General features: G+C 38.0%; 2 protein-coding genes across 2 annotated transcripts; one reads left to right on the forward strand and one right to left on the reverse strand.

Moving 5' to 3' along the window:
* Positions 1–3317: 3317 nt before the first annotated feature.
* Positions 3318–5929, forward strand: LOC101294685 (trihelix transcription factor GT-2-like). Its single transcript, XM_004305314.1, has 2 exons — positions 3318–3802; positions 4392–5929. Exons 1-2 carry the CDS (start codon positions 3318–3320, stop codon positions 5644–5646), a joined length of 1740 nt encoding a protein of 579 aa, XP_004305362.1. The 3' UTR covers positions 5647–5929.
* Positions 5930–10169: 4240 nt separating this feature from the next.
* LOC101304014 (fructose-bisphosphate aldolase cytoplasmic isozyme-like) lies at positions 10170–12767 on the reverse strand. Its single transcript, XM_004302974.1, has 3 exons — positions 12659–12767; positions 11704–11931; positions 10170–11469 (listed from the first exon to the last, which is right to left on the reverse strand). Exons 1-3 carry the CDS (start codon positions 12684–12686, stop codon positions 10649–10651), a joined length of 1077 nt encoding a protein of 358 aa, XP_004303022.1. The 5' UTR covers positions 12687–12767; the 3' UTR covers positions 10170–10648.
* Positions 12768–16082: the final 3315 nt, after the last annotated feature.

Genomic DNA, 16082 nt, shown 5'->3' on the forward strand with positions numbered 1-16082 from the left:
AATGAAAGCGACGAGAAGGAGAACAAAGACTGGAGGCGTATTGAGTGAGAAAGGAGGTATGTAGTGCACAAAATAATGTCAGTGTAATATATGCTGCTACTACTACTGCATGCATCGCTATCTCTACTGCATGTAATCACATGGCCTTCGATCTCCATATATATATAATGGTCCAGACTCCAGAGGAAGGCTCAGATTATTAAGAGGGCTCCACGTACGACTACTTAACACAGACAGATAGATGATCGAGAGCTGGAATTCTTAGAAACATAATTCCATCTCTTCAATTATTAATTTCGATCAAATCCATAATCGTATTATCTCCCGGGCTAATTATGACCGGTGGTTTATTACAACTCGCCGGAACTAGCTAGCTAGCTAATAGAAGTCACATATTGGTGTTTAGTGGATTCAGAATTAAGTAACATATATGGGATTATGATAATGAAATGATATGCATACGTTAGTGTGTGTGATTTCTTTATTGTTGTATGAGATCTTATGACTCAACGTTTTAACTCTTTATTTTGAGTTTTGACCTAGTAGATAACAGAATATAATGGGTTTATATATGAAACATCATATACTCCGAATCATGATAAAAACTTCTTTAGTTGATTTCTAAACTCATCATCTCTCTCTTTGGTAATCAAATTCTTGAATATTAAATAACCGATTCTCGATAAAAATGTGGAACATAAGCCATTTTTGAGGCTAACTTCGCGGTCAACACGCTTACTAACTTTGGCCACCAGCTTTTAATTCCTTGTCTTGTTGTAATGCTGACCATTAGTTTTGACCTCATTAAAGCTGGGTGCTCTCAAGATGTTTTGTAATTAATCTTTTAGCATAAAAAAATAAGTTAATGGAAAATTAAGCCATCACATGTGTAATTTGATATATGTCTGTTGAGAATTCTGTGTAGGCAATGTAGCCATTAACGAACGAATCTTTTTTTATTTTTTATCATCCAAATAAGAACTTTTACAAAAGATAAAGTACATGCAAGTTTAATAACATAGTAAATTATTGTTTTTACATCACTCTTCTTGAGCACTTTGGACGTGAACCTTTCGTGCTTGTTTTAAACAAGTAAAATCAACAATGGGATAAAAGGTGGAAGCAAATTTTTTATGCAAGTAATTACAGGACAAGAATAGACACCTTTTTTATATATATAGTAAGAAGTAGTATATTCGTTTTAAACTATTATCTATCATTTTGAGATAATTTCACTTTACTATCCTGAACTTTATGTCTAAAATCAGTTTGATACCTCATCTTTTTTTTAATCAGTTTCATACCTAAACTTTCAAAATGACATCAATCTTGACCAAAATGACTAAAATAACCCTGATTAATCTTTTTACCCTCTCAGAGTTAAGAATGGCAGCGGCGATTACCGGGGTAGGAGGAGGGGCCCATTGCTGGTGGTAGGGGTGGATGCCGGCGCCAGCCATATGGTGGATTTGGAGGCAGGGAGAGAGAGAGGGTAAAAAGATTAACCAGGGCTATTTTAGTCATTTTGGTCGAGATTGATGTCATTTTGAAAGTTTAGGTATGAAACTGATTAAAAAAAAAGATGAGGTATCAAACTGATTTTAGACCTAAAGTTCAAGATAGTAAACTGAATTTTTTCCTATCATTTTATATTGGTAAATCTTCATTGTTCAAGAGGCGACCTATGGTCGAAAAACACAAAGATGCTATCAAAGCTCATATGATAAAATGGTGCGGAACAATTATGTTTTGTTTTATGCGACATGTTAATCAACGCATATGACAAAAGTCTAAGTAAGATATTCTCAAAGTTATGTAAATAGTCGTTCTTATATATAAATCATTTTTAATTTGAAAATATAAATCATTCATGTGTGTTGAAACGATAGTGGAACAGATAATAGTGTTTGAAAAATTGTTTGTGAATACTTGTACGCATCATGGTACAAGTGAACCGAACATCTAACACGCAATCTTACACTTTAATTTGATTTAGCCATCCACATAACACCATTATGTATATATGGGAAAGCCGTTAACAAAATTAGAACAAAAAAACTAGGCCAAGTGTTTCAGAAACAGGAGATGATGAGCCGAAGTCGAAAAAGTTATGAGCGTTTAATTTGATCGGATCAAAAATGAAAATGTCAAATGAATGAATTGAGAGTTCCTAGTCTTTATTTTATCTTATCATCTCCAATCGGGTGACTTATAAATTGGTGATGCAAGTGTACCACCTTGATGCGTGAAATCCGCTCTGTATTTATAAATTGTAAATCGTGCGGTCTACCGGTCAAATTGACTAATCTAATATCCATAAGCTAGCATTATGCACTACTTCTGCCAGAATTTACCTCCACATTCACCTAAATTGATAGAGCTCCTCCTTAATTAGTTGTTGCATGAAGGTTAGGCAAATGAAACCAGAATAGGCCTCAATTATCTGAATGAATCCGTAGGGCAAATAAATATCAGAATTCAGAAGTGGAAGCCTAGAAGGTGGCTTTAATAGTGAGGCACAAAAGCTGAGAGCTCTGAGACCCTCTTTAGCCACCTGAAAAAATACAAAAAGAAGCAGAGATCGAGATGCAACAACATACACACTCAAGTGGTAGTGGCCACTATTCCTTCATGCCCTTCCTTCTTCACTTTTCCCACTGCTAGCTCCAAGTTTCCTTCCACCTTAAAACCTCTCCCAAATCGATCTCCACAAACGACAATCGTTTCCAGCTTCTCTCAACGGCACCCCGTTTCTGCAAACCTGAGACGACTCAGCCAGCTTGGTCAAAACCACTCCCATACTAGGAACTGTAGTCCACTCTCTGTGTACACGTGTCGGGGTATGATTGGGCCTGTCGAATTTTACTACAGTACCAGACTCACGGAGTCGGTGATATATAAAACCCAAAGCCAAAGGAGACCTACGTAGACCTCATTCCGGTCCCGTTTCTATGCTAAATATCTCCATGTCCAAACACTCCAAATTACACGCTAGCTCTCTGTGATATACGATTCCAAGGGACAGAGCTGCTGGGAGAGCCATTTTCAAAGAGCAAGAGATAGAGCTCTCTCTCTCTCTATCTCTCTCTCTCACTCTCTCTGTGAGTCACCAAGAGAGATTGAAGGGCATGGGACCAGTGTCCTGTGCTTAAATTCGAGCTTTTTTCGTGAACGACACGATCCGACTCTGCCGCTCTATCGTTCTCTTTCATTCTCTCTTTCTCTCTTATAACAACAATACCCTTTACAATTTCAGTCTCCTAGCTTTCTCTCACTAGCTAACTCAGTAGTTTCGATCTTTCTCTCTTTCGATATCCATGGAAATGGAGGACCAGTACAATTTAGGAGATCTCAGGCAGCTCATGAACGGAACCGGTAGGTCTCACTTCCAGGCCATCCAGAATCCGGCGGAGCTCTTCCCCAGTAGCCACCACCACCGGCCTCAGCTCCTCGCTCCGGCCCATCATCAGCATCATCATCACCAGCAACATCCCTACGAGATCATGATGATGGGTCGGCTTCCGACCTCCCACGACATGGTGCCACGTGGGATTCATGAGTTTCGGTCAGCTGACTCGGCCGGTGGTGGTGGTGCTTGTACTAATAACACTGTTGCGGCTACTTCTTGTCTCAGTGGCGGCGGCGGTCTGGAGGTGGAGGCTGGAGGCTGTCTTGGCGGTGATGGCGGCTCCGGGAGGTGGCCGAGGCAAGAGACTCTCACGCTTCTGGAGATCCGGTCACGACTCGATCACAAGTTCAAAGAGGCTAATCAGAAGGGGCCGCTCTGGGATGAAGTCTCTAGGTAAAGTTACATACCCTAATTATAATATACCCTATGTGTTCTTCATCTTCTTCTTCTTCTTTTCTTTTCTTTCTCGTCTAGAGTTGTAAAACGACTAGACTATGAAGTGCAGTTGCAAATCCAGGTGTTGTGTTTGTGATGACGTTGATGAGTACTGATTTGTGCAAAATGAGTTGTATCACTGAGTCACTGACTCGTTTTCTGTTTTCAAAATGTGTAGCCATCTTTTAAAGTATAGGGTGGTTTCTTCGATGCAATTCGGTACCAATTATCGACTGGTTTTCTTCTGATGAGAAGACATGATGAATCAATTGAAAATTTGAAATTAACGTCCTTTTGACACACATTCATTACGTTCTTCTTTTGAAATTTGAATGGTCATTCCCGTGGTCATATATACTAGATCATACGCTTACCAAACATATGTGAGGCATCATAGCATAATCATTACAAAATTAAGCATCATGAACGAATCACATGCTCTCAACTCAATTAGTTTGCCTGCAAATACTGTCAAATCAGTCATTTCTGTGCTCCCTTAATTTGTTAAGATGATCAGACACTTAATTGATTCAGATGTTTCTTGCAGGATCATGTGTGAGGAACATGGGTATCAAAGAAGCGGAAAAAAATGCAGGGAAAAATTCGAAAACTTGTACAAGTATTACAAGAAGACAAAGGAAGGAAAGGCCGGAAGACAAGATGGCAAGCACTACAGATTCTTTCGGCAGCTTGAAGCTCTCTATGGCGAAACTAGCAACAACATTGCCGCCTCATCACTCCCGCCAGATCAATCCCATTTCGTCGGTAATAATAATATCAATAACAACAACAATAATAATAGTTTTCGTTATCAAGCTCAACCGAGTCATCAAGATACTACTACTGCTGCTACATATCAGTCCACTCAGAGCGTCTCGAACTCCTCCGATTTCAAGGACTCCTCTTCCTCGGAGGACAACGGCGCCAGTGCCATTGCTCCGATAGACGATGACGTGCTTGAGATGAAGAGAATGAGGAAGAGGAGGGGATGGAAGGTGAAGATAAAGGAGTTTATCGACGTGCAAATGAGGAAGATGATGGAGAAGCAAGACGAATGGTTGGAGAAGCTGACGAGCACGCTTGAGCAGAAAGAAAGGGAGAGGGTGTTGAGAGAGGAGGAGTGGCGAAAACAAGAGGCGGGCCGGGCGGAGAGAGAGCAGCAGTTTTGGGCTAAAGAGAGGGCATGGATTGAATCAAGGGATAAAGCTCTCATGGATGCATTGCAGAAACTAACAGGAAGTAGTACTAGCCATGAAGTAAAGACTTCTTCTTCAACACCAGAGCAAGATCACGAGGACATTGTGAGTGAGCAACGGACATGGCCGGAATGCGAGATTAACAGATTGGTTCAGCTGAGAGGAAGCATGGAGTCGAGGTTTAGTACTAATCAGAGAGGTGGGTGTTCAGATGAAATTCTTTGGGAGGAGATAGCGTCCAAGATGAGTTGTTTGGGGTACGAAAGGAGTGGAATGGTGTGCAAGGAGAAATGGGAGAGCATAAACTATGGGAGCAAGTGTTCCAAGGAGTTGTTCAGTAAGAAGCGGAAGGAAAACAATCTTTCAAGACCAACTTCTTGTTACTTTGGGAATAATGAGTCTAATTCCTCAATGTACAACAGTCAAGGAGGAGTCTATGCTACTTGTGAAATGAACAATCATGAACGTGTTGATGATGGTTCTCCTCCTGCTAATCCAAATGTAGGCAATGCTGCAGTGGTGAACGAGACTTGTTTTCCATTTTTGATGGGTGAAGGAGACAACTTGTGGGAGAACTATGGTTTGAAGCTCAGCAAGGGTAGTTAAAACCAGTGAATTAGCGATGAGGATCGTATCGAAGATGACGACAACAACTTGTAAAAGGGTAACTGGAGGGTGGTTTTGCTGACTTGTTATATAAGCAAGGAGCTAACTGAGGAATTCATATATGCATGTATAGGAGAGAGGTTTGATGTTTAAACTTCAGGGAGGAAAATAAATTAAGCATTTTATTTTCTTTCTGATGTACTACTTAATTGAGCAAGGGAGGTCTAAGCAACCTTAGTGTTGGGATTGTCATCCTCTCCAACCCAAACCCTGATTTTCAAAGTTTTATATATCGATCTTTAATTATTAATTATGCATAAAATTTACTTTCTTGATGCATGAAAATGGTTCATTTTGGGTTAATTTTATTTTTTGTTCATAGATATTACTGTATACATTTTCCTCTTTAATTTGTAATCAATTAATATGGGAGTACATTTGCATGATTTGTTTAATGTCTCATGCATCTTTACCTTTTGTTAAAAGGGAGTTCTAGTTAATGTCTCTCCCTTTCTTGTCAATTTCTTCTTTTTTATTTAATAAAACTTAATTTCTTTTGCCAAAAAAAATTAATATGGGAGTACGCTTTTAATTGTATAATGGATGCGGATGAGAGTCATGAGACACTAATAGTTGTCGCTCTTCCTGGAATTGGCGATTAGCAGGATGATATATGCAATTGTTTTGTTTTTGTGAAGATGGATCGAATTATTTATGAGACTTAAAAAACCAGTTTTCTCCTTATGCATAAACAGCATCTTGTTAAACAGTGTACTTAACTATGATTATATGGTTGAATGTAACCATGAAAGAGCTTTATAATCATAGCTCAGCACTTTTTGTTACTTTAATAATCTACCGACTTAACCTTCTATCTTCTCTGAGTACTTAGAATTAGCCAAATATATAGGAAATAAGGTTATACCATATGTCAAACACTTAAGCATAAATTATAAAGATAACATCCCAAATCATCCATATATATAGAGGAAAGAACAAATTGATCGATAACTGGTTTCGACCACCCAAATTAGAGGTAATATAAATCCTGATAGATGAGAGACAAAGAAAAACATATTGTATCTTATAGAGAGTGAAAAGATTGAGAATAAACCTCTTGCTAAAGAGTAAAGCAAGAGGCAAACAGTTCTACAAGCGAGAAGGTTCAGCTGAAGCCTTCACGTATTGACTTCATCCAACAGAACAAATAAAGGAAAAAGAGAGCGAAAGAAATGAAAGGCAGGTTCCCTTTGAGGCTTGCCTCCATTGGAAGCTGCCTAACTTCTTGGCCTGGCATGGTTTCTGGTAGCTATGAAACTGACAAGGAGGGAAGCAACCATGTACAGTTTAGCAAAATAAATGCCAGTACCAGGTTTCACTACACACCAGAAACATGTCATTATCTTCAAACCAGTGAAGGAGTCATCTACAGTGAGTATATGTATGCATGTATGTATTCACGTACGTATATATATATATATAATATATATGTATGAGAGAAATTATAAGCATATATACCCCTTTAGAACAACTGCATACAAAACTTCTTAATAATTGATGGCCGTAATTTGATGGGCTTGTCATGTTGTTGATATAGTTTCTTTTCTCATTCAGCTTTAAACAGTAATTATTTTGGAATCTATCTTTGTTATGGTCGAATTTTCTAAACAACTTTAGTTTCATGATGATTGTCAGGCTATAATCTTCTTCCTGCAGCTCCAATAGAAAGCACTAGCTAGTCCTATCTATTAACATCCACTTAGAATGCATATGCAGTCATGCATGTTCACCTAGTCAGTGACTGACCAATGATTCGTGGTCAGTCACCGTTGAATTTAAATCTAAGGGTATGGAGAATTATTTTTTAGTAGAGTTGTTTTGTTTTCAACCCTTAAATGCTAATATTCTAATGGTGACTGACCATGAATCTCTTAGTCAGTGACATTGACCATGTGAACACTACTCTAGAATGTTAATAGGATATCTGAGCTCACCTCAGAAATAACCAACGTCATTGTACACTAAATGTATGTTTGGTACTCGGGGCTGCATTAGACCTCCTTATTTTTTAAGATTGTCGTGTACTTATGTTTGGTATCTTAAGTTGTACTAATGTTAACTCATGTTTGGTGTTGCATGAGATTAGATGGTAGTTTGCTTAGTTTGTGATTTAGAATGATGGTGTTATCTAAGGATGACCTATTTGAGTATCCACAATAACATTATCTAAGAAGGGAAAAATGAAAACAATGTATTACATAAGCTCATTTATTTTAGTATCCAATAATACTAAACACAATACTAACTAAATTAGACTTCTTATTTAGCACAACTCATTTAGTCTCATGAAACAAATATACACAAGCAAGGTCTGAGGCTAGAGGTTCGAGTTTTCTCACCCATACAAGGAAGCTGTGCATCGATCTTTCGCTATCAGTTGCATTCAAATGATCGATAACCAGTGCATCGATTAGAGGGATATATGCATGTCATTGATAAGAGAAAATAGATAGAAAGAGACTTTTGAAACAGCTTTTCTGTAGGCTTTTAGACAATGGGGACAAATCATAGATGATTATCTTCTGCTTTTTTGGTAAATGACAATCATATCGAAGCTTATTACTCTCTCTTAAACGTCAGGCTGTGTTCATGTTCATCATAACACTAGTAGTACTGGACTGCTGCTACTGCGACGTACACTCATATATATGGTTTATCTGTATATACATATTGACAGAGATGACTAGTACTCCTTGCAGTGTGCATAGGAAAGCGTAAAGAAGCTTCCCACCAGAGGGAACCAAACAATGGGGGGACATTTCAGTCATTGTCGATCACTGTTTTGCCAGTACCACCACACCATTTTTCTCTTTCTCTTTTACCATTTTCATGAATCTTCAAAGCTTCAACAACCCATGCATGCAGCTTTGCTTTTGCTTCGCTGAGCTGAACTTTACCGTTCCCAAGGCTCATCTCGTCGAGCTGTCGAAGGAGGACACGAAGCTACATACACATCGACAATTATGGAACTTCTAAGTTCAAGCAAGCCAGCTTTTCTGGGGAGGCCTTTCTAAACCTGCCTTTTCTTGTGATCTATGTGACCACTTACTGGCATGGACTGATGAAGCACCAAAACAAAACAAAAACAAAAGACGCAACTGTTCTACTCAAGTTTTCCACAACACGGCTTTGCCCCAGTTTGAAGAATCATATTATCAATCTAAAATTCCTAATCTCCCCCTTTGAAATATTTCATCATAGGATTTAACTGTTTATCACTACCACCCTTCTTTACAGAACAGAAATTAACCCCATTTAACACTCTTTGCATGGAGCTTGGAACTTTGGATTAAAATTCATTAATTGGTTTAGGTGATTGAACAAGTGCTCGATCAACATAATCGTTTGTAACTAGACTAATGAGAACCAAGAAAGTTTAGAGGTTAGGAAAGTAAGAAGTAAGTTTAATCATAACAGTATATGACTGCTAGCATTTCGTGTGCTATATGTTATGAGAGTTACAAGGTGCAGTGGAAATGATTCTAGTGGTTGTTCTAATAGTGGCTATGTAATATGAACCCCAATACAAAATCCTATGTCAACTGTAAAATTCACTAGCAGTTGTGTAAGAGTTTGGCAAGTGAATAAGATCTATTGGACTAAATTCCTGATTTGATCTATATTGTTTCTCTTGTGTGTGTATGTGAAGTTGAGTGCCAAGAGTATTCTTCAATTCCTTACACAAGTGAAATCTCCTTATCCTATATTCAATTATGTGGCATATGTGAGCTTGAATTTTCAATTTTATATGTCATCTGCACTTATTACTTTTAAGGTGATTAATTATCATGTCCAAAATGAAGGTAAAGACTTATAGGAGGTTGGTTACAACCCATGTCTCTTAATTGTTTTTTTTTTCCTAAAGATATTATGGTGATTGTGCAGAGTTATCTTTTTTTATGGTGGATTCATGAAATCAGATCAACTAATGAAGTAAAGAAGGTATAAAATGATACATAATGAGAATCTTTACATGTCGACAAGTTATCAGAGTCAGACTTGAAATGAGGCCTGAAAGTCTGTCACTTCTAACCCATTATATATTGTATGAGCCCAAACAAGGTAAGAATGCATCTACAGTTCGGAACAATTGAGTTAATAATGGCTGTGGTTTGGAATATATGATTCTCCCGATGATTTTTACCCTGCTGTTCTTCTATCGTTTATTCAAGTTCATGGTAAGAACAAGGTATTTGGCACTAGCTGCATGTTTAGTTAGAGTATGCCATAGCAAAAATGCTTGGTGTTTTATCACCCAATTACATTTGTAGTTTGTAATTCTGGTGTATTATATTTTTATTAATCCCAGCAGATGTTAACGAGGGTCTTCTTTAATCACCATTTACCATAGCCAGGACCTTCGTTGCCAATTTTGTTGTTGTTATTGTTTTCTCAATGTTGAAACATGAACGATGAGACTAGTCAAAACCTCCAAATGGATCTTTGGCACCTCCTCACGCAAATCTGTTTCTCTTGGAATCAGTCTTCTTTTTGGTCTCAAGCTAGGAGGCTTTATGGTCTTGAACGCCAATGTTGATCTCACTGATCTGCGCAGATTTATTGGTGGGTGATTACAAGGCCAGGTTCAAACACCCAAGGCTCAATTTGTATACGTCAGACGAGCAGAGGGTAAGAAGAATAAGAAAGCAAAATTTAGCAACAGCAAACATTGGTTATTCAGAATGTAAGATGCTTATCTTCATTCAAGCAAAATATATATCATGATCCGTTCTTTTGAACAGGCATAGAAACATTTCAAACTCAACATGTCAATGCTCTTCAAGCTTTTTATTCTAACAAACCCTACAAACCAAGATCAAGATTGAAAAACAGAACTTTGAAAAATCCCTAAAACTATATGCCTGAAAAAGCCAATGTGATACACAACTCAGAAAGATAGTTTTCCAAAAACAGAGCACATGGAGAGAAGTCTAAAACTTCTTCAGTACTTGTAGTCCTTGACATGAAGGCTCTCAGCAGCTCCTTCTCCGAGCTTGGCATCACCCTTGTAGATTCCCAAGGTTGCCTCTGAGTTGGCCTTGGCCCTTGTGAGGAGTGCCTGCTGGGCAGCCTTGACATTCTCTTTCTTTCCTGACCAAGCCTTGAGAGTGCTGGCCTGAAGAGCACGGCCAAAAGAGAAGGAAAGAGTCCATGGCTTCTTTCCCTTGAGCTGGTTCATGGCGTTAAGGTTGAGGGTAGCCTCCTCCTCACTCTGTCCACCAGACAAGAACACCACAGCAGGGACAGCTGCGGGGGTAGTGCGCTGCAAGGCACGGACGGTGTACTCAGCAATCACTTCTGGTGAAGCCTTCTTGGCTTCAGATCCGGGAGTAACCATGTTGGGCTTCAAGAGAGTTCCTTCAAGAAGGACGTGGTGGTCATTGAGAGCCTTGTAACATGCAGCAAGTACACGCTCAGTCACATCAGCACACTTGTCAATGGAGTGGGGTCCATCAACAAGGATCTCAGGCTCAACAATGGGTACCAAACCATTCTCCTGGCAGATGATAGCATAACGAGCCAAGCCATTAGCATTCTCGTTGATTGAGAGCTGAGATGGCTCATTGGGACCAATCTTGAGAACGGCACGCCATTTGGCAAACCTGGCACCAGCTTCGTAGTACTTAGCGCAGCGGGCACCAAGGCCATCCAATCCCTGGGTTGTGGTCTCACCATCAGTACCTTTAAGCTCAACAACACCCTTGTCAACCTTGATACCAGGAAGAACACCACCCTCGTTCAAGACATCAACGAAAGGCTTGCCTGCACAATACAACAAGCATTATATTGTTAAGATCCATCCATCAAGAACAAATAACCGAAAACGGGCAACACTCAACTAACCAGAAGATTGAAATGAAACAATATACAAAGGACACAATTTAAAACCTACATAGATAATTTCTTGAGAGAAAGAAATAGCAGATTGATCAGAGTACACAAATAACCACGCACAAAGCTGGCAGTATCATAAAACTGAGATCATGGTGAAGGTACCTTCAGCTGTCTTCTGGTAGAGGGTCTCCTCAAAGAGGATCACTCCACTAAGGTACTGGAGGACACCAGGGGCAGTGAAGAGGAGCTCACGAAGAGCACGCCTGTTCTCTTCAACATTCTCAACTTTGATGCTGTCAAAACGTTTTCCAATAGTGCCAGTGGACTCATCAGCAGCTAGAATACCCTTTCCAGGGGTGCCAATGTAGGCAGCATTCTTAATGAGCTCATCTGCAAGGCATCCAGAATTCAGTCAACGGAATCCACAAAATCATAAACATAAATATTGAAACATAACTCTACAATAAAATATTTAAAAAAAACAAACAAACAAACAAACAAACAAGTAATCTTAAACAAACTTCCGAGCTATCAAAAACTTAATCAAAAGGCCATTGTTCAAACATCAAATTGTAATCAACGCAAGAAGACTATAACAAGTGGATCATCAACGATATGAAGCATACATCATTCTACGAACCCTGAAACATCAAAGGATCTAGAGGCAGAACTAAACAAAGTTCTCCAGGACTAGAATACTCCACAAAACAGATCATAAATCCAATAAGATCGAACCTAACAGTTCCAACAGTCAAACAAACTAAGCTATCAGTAACCGTAACATGCTACGACGAACTGATTCCAACTATGAAAAGTCAAACACAAACACAGGCAAAGCATGCATAAAAGTCAGATCTAAAACTCGACAGTAACATGAACAGATCGCTTTCACTTACAAACTCAATCGAACAAAAACACAACAGATCGCAAACATAACTCGGATGACTATACGATACTGAAACAAGGACTATCTCATAAATCAAAATCTGAAAACATGAACACAAAACAGATCTACACAAAACATCGAAGCAGATATACAAACAGAGCAAAACAGAAGAGTAGAATCTACGAAACAAATGAAATACGGATCGAAGAACAAGAAGAAGATTCAAATTACCAGCGTATTTGCCTCTGTAAGCAGTCATGGTTGGTTGGTACTAAGCTTGGAGAGAGAGAGAGGGAGGGTTTGGTCTGAGAAATCGAGAGAGACGAAAGAGAAGAAATATGGAGAGAGTGAAGGGTGGGTGAGCCCTTTTTAAGAAGAGAAAATGATGCGAAAAAGGGCCCCCTCCAAGTATGAGTCAGCCACTATTTTCGCTTGGCTTCTTTCCCACGTACTTTTTTTTTCTTCTCCACGTAACTATGTCAGTTTACTTTTTTGCCCCCACCCACCTCTCAATTGAGCCCATATTCATTCCCTGTTTTTTAAATTTTGCAATCAGCTCTTTGATTTTGTAATCCGGATTCATAAATGTAAAACATCTTTTGCGAAGATTTTTTTTGTTTTACTTTTCCTTATTGCCAAAGTAAAAATATCATCAAGACATCAATCATCGTCTGAAGGCAGCATATTTGAGAGCTGAGAATTTTGATTTTCTAAATTTATTACAGTAATGTCTAACGCTATTGAGAGCCGTTACCATCTATAATCTTGTTCTAACCACATTTAAATTATTGATGAATTACAATGAATTACATTTTCTATATATGTTCGAAACTATATAAAGACAAGGTGGTTCTCTATTCAATGCATATATTAATATTTGGTTATATTTGTCGATATGTAGAGTCGAAATCTTTTATTTTATTTTAAGTTTTAAATTAGATATTTTAGAGTTGGGAAAAAAAGCCGAAAATGGTAATTAGGGATGGCGGTTGAGGGGCTCTAAAAGTGTCACAAAACAAGCAGCCGTCCCGTGATTAGGTAGGATGACACGGGGGGAGCGGTCAAGACTCGAGATTTTGATGGCAAAGAAAACAAAGGCAAGAAGCAGCCAACCAAATCCTGTGGGGTTTGAAAGCAACTCTCTTCTCGGTTTGGTACTTCTATCACAGATTTAGCTTCATGCTCTTTTTTGTGTTTTTTATTTTAACAAAGCATTCTGGGTTTCAAGATAATTAGCCTGAAGTTCTAGGTTTGCCAATTGCCATTATGTTTGGCACACCAAATGACCAAACGGTTCCAACTGTTTTTCTTCCCCAGCTTGCTCTCTATATCTCCAACCTGGATATCAGATGCAGACTCATGTCAATAATGTAAAATAGGTAATGAGTTAGGGGTTCAATTGAATGGCATTAATTGTGTCTACAGCTTGTGTAGAGTTGGTAGTTTTGATTGTAGGCTGGCTACTCAATCTAACATGAACGAATGAATGACATTTCCAATGGACTTTGTTTGTTTTGTTCTTACAAACACCCAACAAATTACTTTGGAATAGCCACTGAATAAGTGAAATGCCTTGTAAAGTTGTAAATACAGATGCTTGTTAGAAAAGTTGGCAAATCATTGTTCCAAAAGTAGATGAGTACAACTAGTTAAGAATTAACGACGTAATTTTATTTACTGTGATCATTTAATTTACTAAATGATCGAACATTTTCAAAATTAAAATTCAAAGCGATACAAAATTGAATCAAAATTTATACAAATTAGATTCAATTGTCAATTATGTATGCTATCATGTTGAATTTGGTTGAAGTGTTGAACATAATTGATATCTTCATTAAAGAGCTTTGCAGCGTCAAAGGGGGATGTACTACAACATGCTTCATGTTAGTTCTTCCACTTCTTTGTCGCCAATATATTTTTTTTCAATTACTTACAAGTCAACTGTCAACCCAATAATCTTAGTTATAAATCATTCAACCAAACTTTCAACATTTATATTTATATTCAACCAACGCCAGCTTCAAACTAGCATCAGTTTAAATCATGCCCCACATTTTCTTTTAATTTCTTGTCACGCTGATTTCCTATATTATTAAAAATGACAAATTATTTGAAATAAAAAACACGGCAAACATGGCATGAGAGCATTCCTCATTAGGTCCTTGCCACCCTAGCTATAAGACCCAAGAAAAGCTATAAACAAAATTAGTTGACGTTTTATTTTATAATTATACATTCATGAATTGATTTTGTCATAAGAACATTGCTAGCAATCTACTCCCAATCTTCCTAATTTGTATACATTGCTGGTCGATCGGTTTGGTATAGATTGGTAGTTTTTTGTATCAAAGTTTTTATTAAAGAAATGATCGAGACGTCTTTTCCAACGTTATGACTGTCTTCGGTAGTTTTTTTTTCTACATGAATCATGAAATACCAGGGGCAGAGCTACCATGAGATGTGAACCCCCCCCCCCCCCCCACGGGAATATATTCATGCGTTCATAAACAGAAAACTAATAGTTTAAGAAGGAATTACTGGCCCCAACATTAAAATATAGAGATAATTAAAATAACATACTATTAACTACTTACTTATTATTCATTGATCATATATTAAAAATTTTTTTTTCATGATATGATAACGGTAAATCATGTTATACTAAATCTCAACCCCTCCTAACTTTAAATTCTAGCTCCGCCACTGTGAAATACGGTTGCAATTTAAAGAAAGTAAATTCAGAGGTAGTTGATGTAAATATTCGGATCGATATTGTATATAATTTTTTTTTTCAACAGTTAATTTCATATATTTATCCAAACAAAAAAAAATGTTTGAAGAAATAATGCTTGAATTAGAATTACGACAAATAATGTGTGTTATATTTCTCCCGTCCCTACAATCACCACCATGTATGGCAAGTTACCTTCACATCTAACATGGAGTGTATAAGAATAAGATCGAGGTTTGGATGTTCGAAGTTGAGGCTTCACCTACCTCTCTTCATCTCTCTTTCTCTTCCTCTTCAAACTAGTTGAGGAGGCAGGTGGCATGGAGTTAGCCCACAATGAAATAAAGAAAGAAACCAAACAAACAAGTGATGCGTGGATCCAACGCAAATTTTGTAGAACAATGAAGAAGAAGACAGTCAGGTCCTGCATAAGCCTAAGTTTGAATATTCTTTTATTATTATTCTGGATCCAATCTTTGTGTAATATATATCTATATATATTCGAGTTCGTTCCGATCTGTTTTTCTTCTCTGCTCACATGGCAATGTGACTGGCGCTGCTTCTACTAATAGTAGCAGTAGCAGCAGTGATCGAAATATTAAATAATGGATGTCTTGCTCTCTTTTTTTTTTTTTTTTTTGAGTAAAACCTATCTAACGGTGAACGATAAGTACGTTTTAAAATAAATCACTAATGGGCATATGCTTCATCCACGCTGTAAATGTAAACATGATTCATCATAATAGCAGCTTATTCTTTTGTTCTTCTTCTCATTTTTTCCTAGTTTATAGCTATTTTTAACGGCGTAGGCATATAGGTTTTCCGAGAGATCGCCGGAGGCGGCGGTCTACCATCCCTAGCAACGAGAGAGAGAGAGAGAGAGAGAGAGAGAGAGAGAGAGAGAGAGAGAGAGAGAGTAGA

The sequence above is a fragment of the Fragaria vesca genome, linkage group LG6 (genome assembly GCF_000184155.1).
Source record: "Fragaria vesca subsp. vesca linkage group LG6, FraVesHawaii_1.0, whole genome shotgun sequence".
NCBI classification, from domain to species: Eukaryota; Viridiplantae; Streptophyta; class Magnoliopsida; order Rosales; family Rosaceae; genus Fragaria; species Fragaria vesca.